The sequence below is a fragment of the Lagopus muta genome, chromosome 4 (assembly GCF_023343835.1).
Source record: "Lagopus muta isolate bLagMut1 chromosome 4, bLagMut1 primary, whole genome shotgun sequence".
NCBI classification, from domain to species: Eukaryota; Metazoa; Chordata; class Aves; order Galliformes; family Phasianidae; genus Lagopus; species Lagopus muta.
Window position 1 is genome coordinate 71036591 of NC_064436.1, and position 15703 is coordinate 71052293.

The 15703-nt window shown below is 60.0% G+C and overlaps 1 protein-coding gene across 9 annotated transcripts; it reads right to left on the minus strand.

Moving 5' to 3' along the window:
- Positions 1–78: 78 nt before the first annotated feature.
- On the minus strand, positions 79–15700 carry LOC125692665 (protein O-GlcNAcase-like). Of its 9 annotated transcripts, XM_048943473.1 has the most exons (17): positions 14075–14329; positions 10587–10638; positions 9140–9237; positions 8700–8830; positions 8163–8334; positions 7802–7900; positions 7400–7684; positions 7003–7128; positions 5332–6161; positions 5086–5260; positions 4758–4814; positions 3722–3807; positions 3393–3497; positions 2232–2323; positions 1676–1856; positions 1434–1605; positions 79–1234 (listed from the first exon to the last, which is right to left on the minus strand). In XM_048943473.1, exons 1-17 carry the CDS (start codon positions 14112–14114, stop codon positions 1098–1100), a joined length of 2838 nt encoding a protein of 945 aa, XP_048799430.1. In that variant the 5' UTR covers positions 14115–14329; the 3' UTR covers positions 79–1097. The 9 variants fall into 9 exon arrangements, with proteins under 9 accessions (XP_048799430.1, XP_048799427.1, XP_048799421.1 ...); XM_048943464.1 differs by lacking the exon at positions 14075–14329 and adding an exon at positions 14593–15700 and having other exon boundaries at positions 80–1234; positions 9140–10638; XM_048943467.1 differs by having other exon boundaries at positions 80–1234; positions 3393–3428; positions 9140–10638.
- Positions 15701–15703: the final 3 nt, after the last annotated feature.

Sequence of the window (15703 nt, forward strand, 5' to 3'; positions counted from 1 at the left end):
CCGGGACCAGAACCGGCTGCAGCCCCCCCTCGGAGCCGCTCTCAGACACAGAGCAGCGCGTCCTGGCCAGGCACGGGGAAAGCAGGGACTGCCCGTGTCCCCACTGCTCCGGGTACCTCGGCCACTCTTTAGCCTCTTCCCTGCCGTACGGGTACGGGGCAGCTACGGAGAGGCAGCCTCCCGTGAGCCCTTCGTCCCTCCATCCCTCCTTCCAAACTCTTTCCCCACGACCGTGGCAGGACAGACAGACGTTCATTCTACAGCCCTGCTGGCATGAGGAGCCCCCAGAGACCCATAACGGAGCCATTGCCACAGGAGACCCCATCTTGCAGAGGAGGTGCGGGGACCCTGGCTGAGCACACGCTGCCAGCACTGGGGCCATTCCTCATTGTGGTGAGGGGTCCCAGGCCGGGGAGCAGCTGGAGGCAGAGCTGTGGCTGCCACTGTAGCCGAAGTCCCACTGTGCTGGCTGCAAGCACGGGGCTGGGTGGCTGGCAGCTATGGATTGCTGGAAGGAGTCGGTGGTATCCCAATGCTCTCCCCATGAGATGACCAACAACAAGGCCAGCAAATGCTTTATTACCAGGGATAGAACTTTCATCAGTCCTTGGGCAGCAGAATTGTGTCTGCCTCACTGTGCCCCGTGCAAGCTTGATCCAAGGCAGCTCCTGGGTGCTGAGAACCAGCCCCAGCCCCAGCCTCCCAGCCTGGGTCCACACGGGAATGGAGAGCTGGGCAGCCCCACCCGCAGGACTGGCACACTATCGTGCTGTGCTCCAGGACCACCACCCCACACTTGCAGGCTGGGAGCTCTTCACAGCCCAGGGATGCCCTGCATCAGGGTGCTCAGGGTGCTCAGCCAGCAAGAGTGAAGGTTCCCAGTACCCATATCTCCCAAAAGGGCAGAAATGCTTCTCTCTTGCCAAAAAGCCCACAGCCTGGTGCACTGCACACACCCCACGAGCACCTCGCTCACCCCCAGCCCACGCTCCCACATCCCTGCCTGGCCCGAGAAGCTCCACGCTCCTGATTCCTCCAGTGATCCCGTGTGGGATGGGGCCCCGTGGTGCTGCCCCATGGCTGCCCCTGATGCTCGCTCAGAGAAGACGTCCCAGGAGCTGCGTTCCAGGGGAGCTGGGACAGGGCAAGGGCAGCGCGACGAAGCCCAGCTTGCTGTAGAAGCTCAGCTGCCGGTGGTCTGCAGCACTGACTTGGCAAAACACTCCCCGTGAGCCTGGAGGGAGAGAGGAGAGCTCAGACCATGGTCTGGGTCCCTCGTGTCCCCTTGTGCAACTCATGGTGCTGGGGGCAGAGCCAGGATGCAGACAAGGAGCCCCAGTGAGGGCTGCCCCGGTTCCGAAGTGGGCAGGGAGCAGACAGGATGTGGTTGGGGTGGGTCAGGGGTGCCTCAGCCCCACCAGCACGGAGCTCACCGTTGGCTCTGAGGGCGCTCAGCAGGCTTACAGCCAGACTGCGGCTGGCACCCACATCCTGCACCCGCGGGGCCGTGTCCAGCTGCACCAGGGAAGGGAAGCGTCGCAGCACGGGCAGCGGCACAGCCACCGGCTTCGTGTGGAAGAAGAGCAGTGCTTCTTCCAGGACACCCTGCAGGCGATACACAGTGAGGGAACCCTCCCTCCCCAACCCCATCCCAGCACCACAGTCACACCCTCACCTGTCCCAGGACCCCCAGCTCCCGGGGGTACCTGCGCTGCATGGCCGGCAGCCAGCTGCTGTCGCGCTCTTGCAGGAATCGTTCAGCACAGAGCGCTCCAGCTGCATAGCCGCAGGGGCCGCCCTCATCCTCCAGCACGAAGGTGTACTCAGGGCTGAGGCTCAGGAAGCTGCCCAGCACCCTGCCAGACAGAGCAGGGCACCGCTAAGCTGGGGCCGAGCGCAGCACAGACGGAGCACAGAGCTGCCGGCTGCCTCCACTCCTGGGACGCAGCACCCAGCGTCCCCCAACCCACTGAGGTCCTAATGATGCCTTCTGCCAGTGTAAACACTGCAGCCCTCACAGGGACCAGTGGGGACAGAGCATCTCTATCCCCATGGCAGCTACCAGGACCCCCCTGGACGCACCCTCCCTGCCCCACATCTGACACCACAGTCCCACAGTGGCTGTGGCACAGGCAGTGTTGCTCCCTGCAGGGATGAGAGGAGGGCCCTGGCTGGCTGCTTCCATGCTGCCTGGGCACACATCCAGGGGGTCCCCGCGGATCAGGTCTCACCTATCACCCAGCAGGTCAGGGTGGGACGCGAGGACCTCCACAGTGCTGGGCTCACCATCCAGACCCTCCCGGAACATTTGGTACAGCTTGCCCTGGAAGAGCCCAACCCAGCTCAGTCCCAATCCTGCCCCACTGCAACCCTTCAGCTTCTGCTGCTCTGCCACAGCCCCTTTGGAGTGTGATTTCAGGCAGCACTCACAGCTGCCTGAAATGTCCCCAGAGAGGAACACGACCAGAGCCCCAGCCCTCGGCACCAGGGGAGGTGGGTGCTGCAGTGCTGGGGGTGCTGGCGCTGAGCGACGCGATGCATGCAGCCATTGTGTGCTGCGTCCTGCTGCCACAGCACAGCGTGCTTTAAAATGAGCCATTGCCATTCCAGTCAGGCACCCCCTCGCAGCAGCTCCTGAGAAAATGCTGCTCAGCCCAGCCCAGAGCATGCTCAGAGAAGCTGAACAGCAGCAAAACACGCTCTCCATGGAGCACGTGCGAAGGGGAACCCTCTCATGAATTCCTGCCTTGGTCACATTAGAGCTCACAGGGTCAGCACAAAGGACAACAAAGGACATCCTGGCAAGAACATGTTTTTCTCAGAGGAAGGCTCGGGGAGCAGCAGAGGCAGAGAAAGGCACTCCTCAGCTCTGCTCCCACTGCTGGCCAAAGTGCTCGGCCGAGTTTTTCCCACAAAGTTCCAGTGGAAAGATGCATTCAGACGTAATCTGACAACTGGCAATTGAAAACAAGCTCTTGCACTGGGAATTGCTGGCAGTCACAGTCTGACATTATAATCTGCTCTCATGTGCCTGCAACTCCTCCTCTGTTATTTATAAGCACTAGCTGTGCCTTGCAGGGCACTGTGTTCAGCAGGGATGTGTGTGCTGTGCCCATGATGGTGGATTCGCACTGTTAGCATTTTTAGCCTGGCGGGGCGGCAGAGCAGACAGAGCTGTGTGACCACTGCAGGCTGCATCCCATGGGACACAGCCCTGTGCAGTTAACCCCACACTGGCCTGATCCTGGGGTTTGCTTCCCACTGTCGTCGTCCTGTGCTGTGACCTCAGCTCCGCGGCTGGGAGTCAGCATGCACTTTTCTTCTTATGCCATGCAGGGTGTGATGCAGGGTGAGGGGCAGGAGGGGCTGCAGGGTGGCATGTTCCATCTCACCTTGTCCTGGGGCAGCAGCGGGCGCAGGAGGTACAGCTGTCGGGATGGGAAGAGCGGAGGTGGATGGCAGAAGAGGTCACAGCTGTTCCCCACGGGCAGCAGTGCCTGGAGGAGGCAGTCTGTCAAGGAGCAGCTTGCTCTGCCCCCCACACCTGCCCTGGAGCAGCAGGAGAAACGTCTCCATGTTCCACCCCAAGCCCCAGCACCAGCACCCAAGCAGCTCTGCCTCTCAAGCACACAGGAACTCAATGGCAGGGCAGGAACAGCAGCTATGGTCCTGGCTTCCCAAGGGCTCCTCCAGCCCCCAGTATTCAAGGGCATGGTCTCACCTGCAGGTCTCCAAAGAGGCCCCCACGGCGCACCCAGGGCTCAGCGTCCTCCCCTGGGAAGAGCGGGGCAGTGATGCTCTGGCACCCTGCAGGCAGCAGGAGACAGATGTGTGTGTGACACAGCTCCTGGCACAGCCAGAAAGCTGCAGCCCAGGGCAGAACTCAGCACACTGCTTTGCAGCCCGGCCATTGGCTGGGACATCTTTCATTAGGTCATGCTGCCAAAATCCCCATCCAATAGAGCACCCACAGCTTTTTTGTTCCAGTGTCTCACCACCCCCATGCTAAAGACTTTCTTCCATGCATCCCTCCTACCAGAGAGGTGGTCCTGGGATAAAAAATGGCCAAGAAACTGACCTAGTAATAGACATGCCCTCTAAATCACAACAGACAGCAAAGTGCTGCTGCAATGTGTGCCCCCTCCCTGAAGCATGATGCTGCTTCCCCTCCAGGCTGCTTCACTTCAGTTCCCCTTCAGTGGCTGCTCCCTCCTGACCAGGTCAGGAGCCGTCTGCAGGGATGGTGCCTCAGAGCTAACAGCTGCTCACAAACCACTGAGCTGGGAGTTATGTCATGGTGTCCTCCTCAGAGGCAAAGGAACTGCACCAGATGACTTCTCCCTGCTGATGGCTGTGGGTGCGGGGCAGGGGCTCAGCCACTTGCGTGGTGAGGTGGGTGCGCAGCACTGGGACACTGTTGGGTCCCTGGGTGCAGAGATGCAGGGCTGGGATGCTGAGGGCAATGATCTCACTGTTTTGCAGAGAGCCCGTAGCCCACATCTGGCTTCAGCACAGAGAGCCTTCACCCTCAGCTAGGCAGGGCAGACCCTCACGAGCCCTGTACCAATGGTGTCCTGAGCCCGCTGCCCTCTCCCCAGCAGCCATTCTCTCAGCACATAAGGATGTGCACTGTGCCAGCCTTCCCAGGCCCTTCACACCAGCAGGCAGCATGTGGGGAAGGGCAGCCCACTGGTGAGGACCCGAGGGCAGCAGCCCTTTGAGGGGGAGGGAAGAGAAAAAGTCAGCGCCATACTTACAGCTGAAGCAGCTTCCCCAGGTGCCCTTGTGCTCAGGGTCACACAGGAGGCGGCCATCTGCAAGGGAGGAGCACAGGGCATGGGATGCACACAGGGGTCAAAGGGAAATGCTCCCACCAGAGACCCTGGCATCTTGGCCAGACCCCAGGACTGCTGGGAGGGCTCCCAGACATTTTCACTTCTTTAGGCAGAATAACAAAGCGAGATTAAGGTGCTCTAGCTGTTCCACTGTGCCCAGGGGCCCCTTTGGGAGCTGGGCTGGGTTTGGCGAGGTGTGGATAAGTGGCCCAGGGTGGAGAACTGTCCCCATGTGCCCTCATTCACGTACCCAACCACAGCACAAAGGCGCTGGCAGCCAGCAGCAGGTTGCGGATGTCCCACAGGTAGGGGTGCAGGTCGTAGAGCAGCGCCTGCCCCGCACTGCGGACGAAGCGGCTGTGCAGGCAGCACACCTGGGCACAGAGCTGCCCGAAGGAACGGGCCCGGCTGCGCCACTGTGCAACCTGCAGACAGGGCAGGCGTCAGAGCAGCTGCAAAGGGCACTGTGCTGCAGCAGCGCCCACATTAGCCTTACCACACAGGAGTCTGGTGATCTGCTGGGGACTCCCATGCTGGGACCGTTGGCCCGGAGCCACCGAAGGTCTTCCAAGAGATGCTGTGCCTGTGGCCCGTGATGGTAGGGCAGGTAGAAGAGCTCCACCAGCATCCACACCTCCTCCACAGTCAGTGGGGCACCGGAGTCTGACCCAGCCTCTTCTGAGATCAGTGGCACAGAGGGGACAGGGCTTATGGCAGTCCCATTAGCAAGCAGTGCTGTGGGGACAGGGCTGGTGGTGGCCCCATCAACAAGCTGTGAGATGGGGCCAGGGCTGGGGTCAGCCCTAGACCCTGAGGGTATCTGGAGCACATCAGCAGTGCTGGCCCCAGGCTGGGGACTGCCAGGAGGGCTGCTGCCCCTTTCCCTGACATCACCGCTGTCCAGGGGAGCGCTCTGGCAGGTGCTGGCCCTGCTGCTGCAGCACACTGCTGTCCCCAGGCTGTGGAGGGTCTCATCAGCCACAGGAGCTCCTGCCGACCTGTCACTCCCTGCTGTGATGGGCAGAGCAGAGGAGGGCTCACAGCTCGCTCTGCTACCTGAAGCGAGCCGGCCCCGATCCTCTGCAGGGCTCCATGGACCACCGGTGGAGGCCCTGCTCCCATTGCCCTCTTCAGGCACTGAGGTTGCCTTCCTCTTTCTGTTCCCCGGTGTCACGTCACAGGGCTCCGGTTCGTGCTGGTCTGCCCCACTGGGAGCAGTGTCACAAGGCTGCGGGCCAAGCAGGGCCTCCTGCCCTCCTGCTGTGCCAGGATGCAGCCCTGCCTCTTCCTCGCAGCCAGTGCTGGATTGCAGTGGAGTCCTTCCTCCTAGCAAGAGAGCAAAGGGGCGGCCCCACTGGCACCTGCACCAGGATGGCTGTGCCCCGGGGCAGCTGTGCCGGGAGCTCAGAGCAGTGCTGGCACCGACCAGGGTCTGCCCAGACCATGGGCTCTGAATTGTTCAGGACTTCGCAGCTGGGGAGGCTTTGCAGAGGTAAATAGTGCAAAGCAACAAACTTGTACCATGCTTAACCCCCACCTCCAGAGCTCTGTCCTTGTTCCTAGCCTTCTACTGAGCCCATGGTTTGAGGAGACAAGAATGGGGAAAGCAGGAAGCATGCTTTGCTCTCCATCCTTGCAGCAAATGCCACATAATCCTCCTTCGGGCAGCTGGGCACTACCCAGAGCTGTTTACAGCCCAAAGCTGTTCCTGAACCACGCTGCGGGGTCACAGACTCATGCACATCTCCTGCACATGGTCACGCTGTCATGCTGCCCCCGGCTCTCAGACACCTCTCCCTATCAGCCTTCTCCCCCAGCACACCATCTTCTCTCAACATCTATTTCTCTCATAATGCAGACAGGGTCACTACTACATCTGCTGGTAGTACCTCCTGGGGCTCACCATCCTGCATCCCATGGCTTGCTCACTTCTGGAGCAGGAGAGTGAGCCCAGCACACGACTACCCATGGAACCAAAGCTTCAAACTCTTCTACCTCACCTTTCAGCTGCAAATCCCTCCTTTTCCCAGTGCTACTCACAGAGACTCCCCCAAGCAGACCCTGAGCACACGATGACCCCCCTGCAGCTCCCTCAGCCCACAGAGCTCCCTGCAGAGCTGGTCCATGCTTGGGACCGAGGGATGCTGCACAGTACCGGTTCACCTACCTGCCTCCAGCACCTGCTGCTTTATCTCAGCCACCCAGTCGAGCAGTGCCAACTCCAGAGCCTCCTGAGGGCTGTAACCTTCCTGCAGGCCCTGACCATCCCCCAGCTCTGCTGAAACTTCTGTTCCTAAGGAACAGAGCTCATCAGCTTGGGCAGTTTCACACACTGCTTCACCAAGCCAACACATGTGACACCAGTGAAGGGCAGCTCATCACCTGGGGGGACCCCGTGTCCACAATGAAGGTGGAGGGTCACCTCTCCCAGGCTGGTGGGCAGGGGGGCCACAGGGCTATTGCAAGGCCGGGCAGAGTCATCCTGGGTCCTATCCCATGCACGCAACCTCACTGTGGCCGTGGTGCCCCGTGCACGGAGTGTCCCAGGGCGTGGAGCCACATACCTGTGCTGTCGGTGCAGGCACAGCCCTGCAGCTCACTGTGGAACCAAGTGCCCAGAGTGTGGATGGGGATGAAGTTGGCCTGGAGCTCGCAGTTGGGGTTGAGGAGCAGCCCACAGAGCCGGGGCATAAGGCCAGGGGCACGGCCCGTGTAGGGGCCCAGGAAAATACGTCGGCAGTCGTAGTCATTGGCAAAGAGGTTGTCCCAGATGAGGAGGCGACGCTGCAGGACGTGCTCCACCTCCTCCACCAATGCAACCGAGAGCTCCTGGGACACCACCTTTGGGCCTGGAGCATCGAGGCACAGACATGTGTGGGATCACAGGTGGTGCACTTCTCCATGCACAGTGCACATCTGAGCACCAAGTGCAGAGCTGCGTGCAGCCATTGAGACAGGGCACCCACCTGTCCAGATGACCCCAATCTCTGGGAGCAGCTCCCGGCCGAGGGTCTGTAGGTAACGGGACTGAGCAGGGCTGGGGGAGCAGAGTGAGCTGCAGTACTCTGCAGAGACAGCAGACAGCGGTTGCAGCAGGCAGGGACGTGGAGAGGAGCTGGGCAGGGGAGGTGGCACAGCCCTTCAGTGGGGCCTACTGCTGTCTGCCCCACTGCCTGCTCCTGTCCCCACCCTGAGGTCTCCCTGGCTGTCCCAAAACGTGGTGGAGCCCACAGGCTGCCAGGACAATCAGCCTGCAGGGGGAAGAAGGGCTGGGAGCAGCGTAGTGAGCACAGTGTGGCTGCCAAGCACCTGCAGCTGGTGGGGTACCTGTGGGGCAGAAGAGGAAGGTGGCAGGCAGGCCCAGCTCCCGGTACGCCTCGTTGGCCACAGACGCCTGTGCCTGTGCCAGGGAGGGGAAGACGTCTGTGTCAGCGCGGCACAAGCAGGGATCGATGTCGTCAAAAAGCAGCGCGAAGGCACCGCAGCCCAGGGCAGCCACCTGCGGGCACAGGACAGGCGCTAGGAGGGCGGCAGCAGGAGGATCTGGGGAGCCGGGTGAGCTCCAGGCAGGGACGGCAGAGCACTGCAGCACCCCAACAGACGATGCCCACATCGTGATACCCGCTGGGATGGGGCTGCTCCCTCTCTGCAGCTCTTGCATGCCGCCTGCAGGCATTGCAGCACCCACAGCTGCCGGCTCTGCTGCTCTGAGCAGACACTGGGGCTGCGTGAGGCGCCCAGAGCTGCCCTGGGGTCAGAAGGAGCTCACAGCCCCACACAGACGTTTGGTGTGGGCATGGGGCCGCACATGAGCATCTGTGACCCTTGCCAGGAGCCGTGGGGCGAAGGAATGGCCCACGGTACCTGCCTGAGTTTTTGCTGCAGCAGGAGCCTGTCCCCAGCACTTGAGAACACGATGTCCTGGCCAGCAGAAATGGCGAAAATGAACTCCACGCCGTGCTCCTGGGCAGTTTTGATGAGAGACTGCATCTGGGCTGGGGACAGAGAAGAGGGATGCAGTGAGACCTTGAAGGCACAGGAGGGGCAGAAGGGAGGCTGCAGCCTCAAGGATCAGAGGGAGAGAAGGGCTCTGGGGAGGTGGTGCTCAGGCCCTGAGACACACAGGAGCTCTGTAGCTGTTGGGATCCCCGGGGAGAACCCATAATGGGGAGGCTCTGGAGCTCCTACACCACACAGGGTTCCGTCAGGGGGAGCATAGCTGCAGCCTGAGCCTGGCTGAGATGCAGAACGGTGGGACCAGAATGACTGCAGCCCCCCACACTGGGGCCCAGCAGAGCCACTACCTGCCTCATGCTGTGTGTAAGGCTCTCGCCAGAGCAGCCGGTGCTTCAGCTCGTCTTTGGGTGCATACATGTAGCAGTTCAGGCCCCAGCGCTTCAACCTGCAGCAAGGAAAAGGAGTCATCCGGGGCTGCAGATGGGCTCTTTGCAAGGCAGTCTGCAGGCAGGCATGCCAGCCCTCTCCTCACTGTGCCTGCAGGCTCCCAACCACTGCTTGCAGCCCCCACTGTGCAGCCACAGCCCATCCTCAGCTCTCTGGATGCTGCACCGCAGTTGGAGTTGAAGGAGTGCAGGTTGGAGCTAAAGCAGGGCCTGGCTGTTTTGGGAGATGAGGCCATGCTGTCGTAAGGCTCTCCCTGGCCTCAAAAAGCACAGTTCTGTCCAGAATCTGCACAGCAATCCAACATTCACTGGAGATCATCAGAACAGGACTGACACTTCCCTGGGCAGTTCTTTCTGCACTCCTGCATGAAAGCCATCTGATTTACTCATCTGTTCTATTTATCCTCCCAAGTGGATGATGTTTTACATTTTCCGACAGTGAACAGACTGTCATGGACTGCATGACACCATCACATCATCTTATTTCTTCCCAGAGAAGGAAAACTCTGCTCACATATGGGAACACATGAACGCACACACCGATTTGACTGGGCCATCACCAGTGCTCCTCCCTAATATCATTTAAAACATATCTCTTGCTTTCTTTTATCTCAGCCGCAGGTTTTCCAAGTTTTTCTAAGTTCCATTTTTCTGCGTTCACATCTCCCAACGCTCCCCCATTACAGCACATCTCCCACTTTGAGCACAGCACCAGCGCTGTTGCCGGCGCACAGCGATCGCTCACAGCCCCCGGACCCTCCGTTCCAGCCACCACCAGCACGCAGCTCCCCGCACCGCGCCGACCGCTCCGCCCGCGGCGCCCCGCGCTGCTCCCCGAGCCCGGCCCGGCGCGTCCAGCGGCCGCAGAGCCACAGCGCCACCTGGTGGGCACGGCCGGCACCGCCGGCTCCTGTCAGCTCCGTCCGCCGCCCCCCCCATCCCGCGGTCTCCGCACTTCGGCTCGGGGCAGCACAGGGGCTTTTCCCCTTGACCGGCCCTGGGAGCAGCGGGGACTGTCATGCGCCATTGGATTCCACCTTGTCTACCTTCCTAGTGACTGCAGAGAGCAAAATTCGTAGAATCATAGAATCACAGGGATGGCCTGGGTTGCAAAGGAGCACAATGCTCATCTCATTCCAACCCCCTGCTGTATGCAGGGTCACCAACCAGCAGCCCAGGCTGCCCAGAGCCACATCCAGCCTGGCCTCGAATGCCTGCAGGGATGGGGCATCCACAGCCTCCTTGGGCAACCTGTTCCAGTGCCTCACCACCCTCTGGGTGAAAAACTTCCTCCTGATATCCAACCTAAACCTCCCATCTCAGTTTAAAACCAATTCGGGATACTTGCCATCTGAAGAGAAGTTTCCTCTGTTCCATGGACCATGGCCTCCCATAGAAACCTGTGAAAGAGCAAAGCAGGTAAAAAGAGGGGCAATGAAAGGTGCTCCCTCTGCCTTTAAACACTGCAGCAACTCAGACTACAGCTGAAATGCGGCGATGCAGCTCAGTCCTCATTTGGAGGATGCACGCCTTGCAGTGGGGCACGACTTGGAGGCACATCGTGGTTTACCCCAGCAGGCAGCCATGCACCACACAGCAAAGGGATGGGGAGAGAACTGGGGGAAAAAAATTAAAAAATAGAAGTAAAAAATTGTGGATTGAGATAAAGGTAGTACGTAAGACAGAGAAGGAAGGAGGAATGATGAAATAATACTAAAAACAAAAGAATACACAAAACAAGTGATGCACAATGCAATTGCTCACCACCCACTGATGGCCAGCCCCCCCCTTCCTCCCCCTGGCAGCACAGCCATTCCCAGCCAACCCCTCCAGTCCTATTGCACAGCACAGTGCCACACAGTGCCAACATCCCTTTGGCAGGTGGGATCAGCTGTCCTGGCTGTGCCTTCTCTCAGCTCCCAATGCTCCCCAGCCCCTCATTGAGAGTCCTTAACTCAGTGTGTGTGCTGATAAAAAACAACAGTGGTGTGCTATCAGCACTATCCTCATCCTAAACCCAAAGCACAGCACCATGCCTGCTACCAGGAAGAAAATTAACTCCATCCCAGCTGAGCCCAGGACGAGGCAGCATCGCCGCCAGCGGCCGTGATCAGGAGCACACAATCTGTGGGGATGCCCTGATGGCACAGACCATTTCACAGAGACCTCGTGTGGCCTCCACTGGGAAACACCAACCCCACAGCCTTGTAAAGGGAAAGTCCAGACAAAGAAAGCACTGAGCAGCCCCGAGGGCTGTCTGCTGACAGGAATGCTCACCAGTGAGCCGGGGAATTGCCCTTCCCACGGCTCATACAACAGAACTGAATGCAGGAAATGCAGATCTGTTGTCAGCAAGATCCGTGGTGTCTCTGAGCATTTCTACTTCTGCCACTTGCAGGTTTGGGAGGCTGCTGGGCACCGGTGTGTGACACGAGCTGGAGGCTGCAGTGTCACTCAGCCTGCCCTGTGCGGCCTGGGTGCAGCCAGGGGCTGCTGGTCCTGCAGCACCTCTCCCCACTGGGACCACTGTCAAGCATAGGGCCTTCCTACTTCTGCTCATAGGAAGATCTGGGAGGCACAGAGCTGCTTGCAAAGCCAGTGGGTAAAAAAAACAGGGGAGAGCAAGTTCACCTGGAACAACGGGCGAACGGGCAGAAACGTGCATTGAGGAGATGCAGATTTGATTGCTTCTTAAAGAGCAAGTTAAGAGAAACACTTAAATGCCCAAGCTGAAATCTAGCAAGAAATGGTATTTCAGCCATACAGTCAAGTCTCAGAATCACAGAATCACCAAATGGTTGAGGTTGGAATGGACCTCAGGACATCATCTGGTCCAATCTCTGCTCAAATAGAGCACCTACACCTACCTGCCCAGGTATGAAGCCTCACAGACAATACATTGTGTCTTGAACAGCGATGGCAGTTAGCCGTTAGGGCAGCTTCCTAGTGTCAGATGGGCTCAGTATCACCGGCAGCTTTTAAATTAGTCAAGTACTTTCCAGCAGTCGAACCAGAACAGGGATTGAGAGAAGTGAATGCATTTGTTGTGCACCAGGGCAGACTGTAAGGACTCTGCCCATGCAGCAGAATGGATTGGCTCTGCGTGCTGCAACGAGGCCAGTGCTGCCCTGAGGTGTGCACTGCCTGCCAGTACCCCACATCCCTGCTGCCCCACAGCAGCCAGCACAAAGCATGGCAGCCTGCTGGGCTGCACTGCAGCATGCGCTGAGCGCTGTTGTTTGCCAGTGGATCCTTTAACAGCTTGAACATCTACATACCTGCTCCATTGGTTTTGAAGGAATATAGATTTGCTTTGCTAGCCATACCCCGTGCATGGGGCCAAATCTAGAGTCACCCAAAGATCCCAGCAAGTATTTCATCTGAAGAACGTATTTCCATGAAAAAGAGATTTTTCTGTTACCCACCCCATGGGAAGCCCTGCTCAGCCCACAGCTTAGGAGGCCCTGGGGTCTGCACAGCCTTTGCCTGCAAGGGCCTCACTGTGAGCTGACACTGCCTCACAGAAGTGACATTCCTTTCTTACACACGCCATGCCAGCAGCAGCACAGTCGAAAACTCTCCAAGAGTATTCTGCCCAGAAAAAAAATGATTAAACTGTACCAACAGAAACCTGTTGGCTCCTGCGGTGGCATCTCCATAGGAAGGATGCTCGTGCCCCGCTCTTTTAGGAACAGGTGAGCAGTGATGAGTATTGCAGTGTTTGCCCCTTGGCTCTCCCGTGGCCCAGAAGATGACAGCAGTACCCAGCCAGCAGCACTGTTTGCCATCCTCTGTGCTGTCAGTGAATGCTGGAGATGTGGGAAAGCAAAGTCCCAAGGCTGCAGCCATTCTCCACCACCTACTCTGTCCCAGATTTGCAGACATGGTCACCCAGCCACAAGACTGCCTGTGCCCTCTGGCTGCCTCCAGCACAGCTCAAGTGTCAGAAGGGAGCAGGGCTGTGTAGGACATGCTGGCCCAGCAGTGCCCAGCTCAGCACTCTGCCTGCAGCACCAGCGCTTCCCACCAGTGTCAGTGCTACTGCATGGTGAGGGATGCTCTTCCTCCTTCACTTTCTAGAAATCTCCTCCTCCTGGAGCAGCTCTGCTGACAGCATCTCTTGTCTTTCCCAGGTCAGCTTTCCTACACTAACTATTCTTGTCTGACTCATATTCCTCCTTGCGATCAGCTTCTCCATTTCTACACTTTTTGTTTGATTTATGTTTATTTGTAGTGTTTTTGCCCCAGGCAAGGCAGCAGGCAGTGGGCTGCACTGTGGTGATGCTCTGCCAGGAAAGGAGGAGATGCTTCTGACCAGCAGGTGCCAGGCATCGCCCAGCCGCAGAGGTGCGGAGCTGCATGCAGGAACAGCAGCTGAGGGGGGCAGAGCTACACGGAACTGCCACAAGAGCAGCACTCCCTGGGCAGTGCCAGGCACAGCGCTGTGCTGCAGGCAGCGAGGCAGGAGAAGCGCACCCCAGGGTTTGGGCCCCGTGCCAAAAGAGAAAGAGCCACCGCAGTGTGCTGGAGCCAGAGCAGCGCATCCCTGTGCCGCGCCGTGATGCTGGGAGGGGGCTGCGCTGGGGCTGCGAGGGACGCATCCGTGCTCTATGAGATTGCTGGGGACCTTCGCCAGGGGCTGCCGGTTCCACACCCTCGGGCGCAGAGTGCCGTGCCGTGCAGGGCTGGGGCTGCCTCCCCCGTTCCCGGGATACGGGCCTCGGCGAGTTTCCCGGGAAGCGGCCCTTCCCGGCCGCAGCGCGCTCCTGGGGGGCCGGGACAGCCCCTGCAGCGCCCCGGAGAGGCACCGGCCCCGTGGGGACCGGCAGGACCTACCTTCCACCACGCCGCAGAGGAAACGCGGCCGCTCGGCCATGACCGCGCAGGAACGGCCCTGCGGTGGTGGGGCGGGCGGAAGGGTGCGGGGAGGGATGGGGCGGTGCGGGGAGGGTACGAGGGTACACGGGTACACGGAAGGATGTGGGGAGGGATGGAGAGGAAAGTCGAGGGACGGAGAGGAACCGAGGAGGGGCGCGGACGGACCCGCGCAAGGATACCGCGTGCCCGCCCCGCACAGACGCGGCCGCCGCAGCGCAGGGGGCGGCCCCGGCAGGTGGGGCCGCAGAGGGGCCGGGCGCGGGGCGGGGAGCTCGCGCAGCTCGCGGGCAGAGGTCCGGCGGCTTCGGACGGCCGCGGGCGGTGCCACGGGAGGAGCGGTGCGAGCCGCCGCCGTGCGGGGCGCCTCCGCAGCTCCGGCGCCCCGCGCCGCTTCCCTCGTGCTGTGCGGGCTGCGATGCCTCCCCCGCCCACCGCGTCCGCAGAGATCGGACTGTTTCGCCTTGCACGTGGTTTACCTGCCCGCAAACATCTGGCCTCGTCACGCTGCTCTGGGCTGTTGACGCAGTTTGGCTCGTGATCCTCGCCGTCGCGCAGGTTCTGGTTTGCAGAAGTGCTGCCACGTCAGTACTTCCCTGGTCTGCAGCTGCACGGACACCGGTACCTGCGTGCGTGCAGAACCTCGTGTTCGTCATCACTGCGCTACTCTGCTCTATTTCTGGCTGCTTTTCCTGTTTGTCAGATGAATAGTGAGGCAGATCTGTGTCCTGCAGCCTCTCTGAGCCACAAGACTTTGTAATGGGAAGCAAGCACGTGGCTTTGTTACTGTGGTCCATTTGTGTGTGGGGGGTGAGGCCAGGAGAAGCACTGGTGCACTCCTGCATGCAGGGCTGAGGGCCCTCCTAGCGGCTATCACCACCGGTAGTGCCTCCATCTAACCCGCCTGCATGGCTTTGCATAGGAAAAACGGGTGTCAGGGGCCAACAGAGCCAGGGTCTGTGGCATCTCCCTTTCCCCCTTGCAGGTTCAGGCAGTGCTAGGAAGCCAGGTGATGCTGCCTGGGCCATCTGGGGAGTGAGGAGCCTACAAGCGACTGACCGGCCACAGCCCGACAGTCAGAGTGCACTGTGGGCCACCAAAGTGTGCTCAGAGCGCAGTGACATGGCATGTAGGCAGCTGCAGAATGCAAGGAGTGCTCAAAGCATGTGAAGATTCAGCCCCTGGGACAGGCATGATGCTGCTCGTAACCAGAATTATGCTCGTCAATATGCATCAGTGCAGACAATTATACCCCATGAAAGCCAGCTCTGTGCTGCCAGGCTGGGTTACTTGAGCAAGCAGCAACTACCGGGGCTGGCTGGACACAGGCCACGCTCGCTCACCTTCTGCACAAGCCTGCACTGCAGGGACAGGCTGGGCTCCAGGTTGGCCCCTAGGCTGGGCGGGCTGTGGTGGCCAGGCGCAGCTCTGGGCTGGGAGCGCTGGGTGCCCAAGCTCCATCCTGCACCAGCAGCCAGATCCCAGTGCCACCATCCACTGGGGATGCCAGGCTGTGTGGAGCCCTTCAGTGAGGGGACAAGGACAGTGCTCCTGGGCACTCGCGCGCACACACACACGCGCGCACACGCG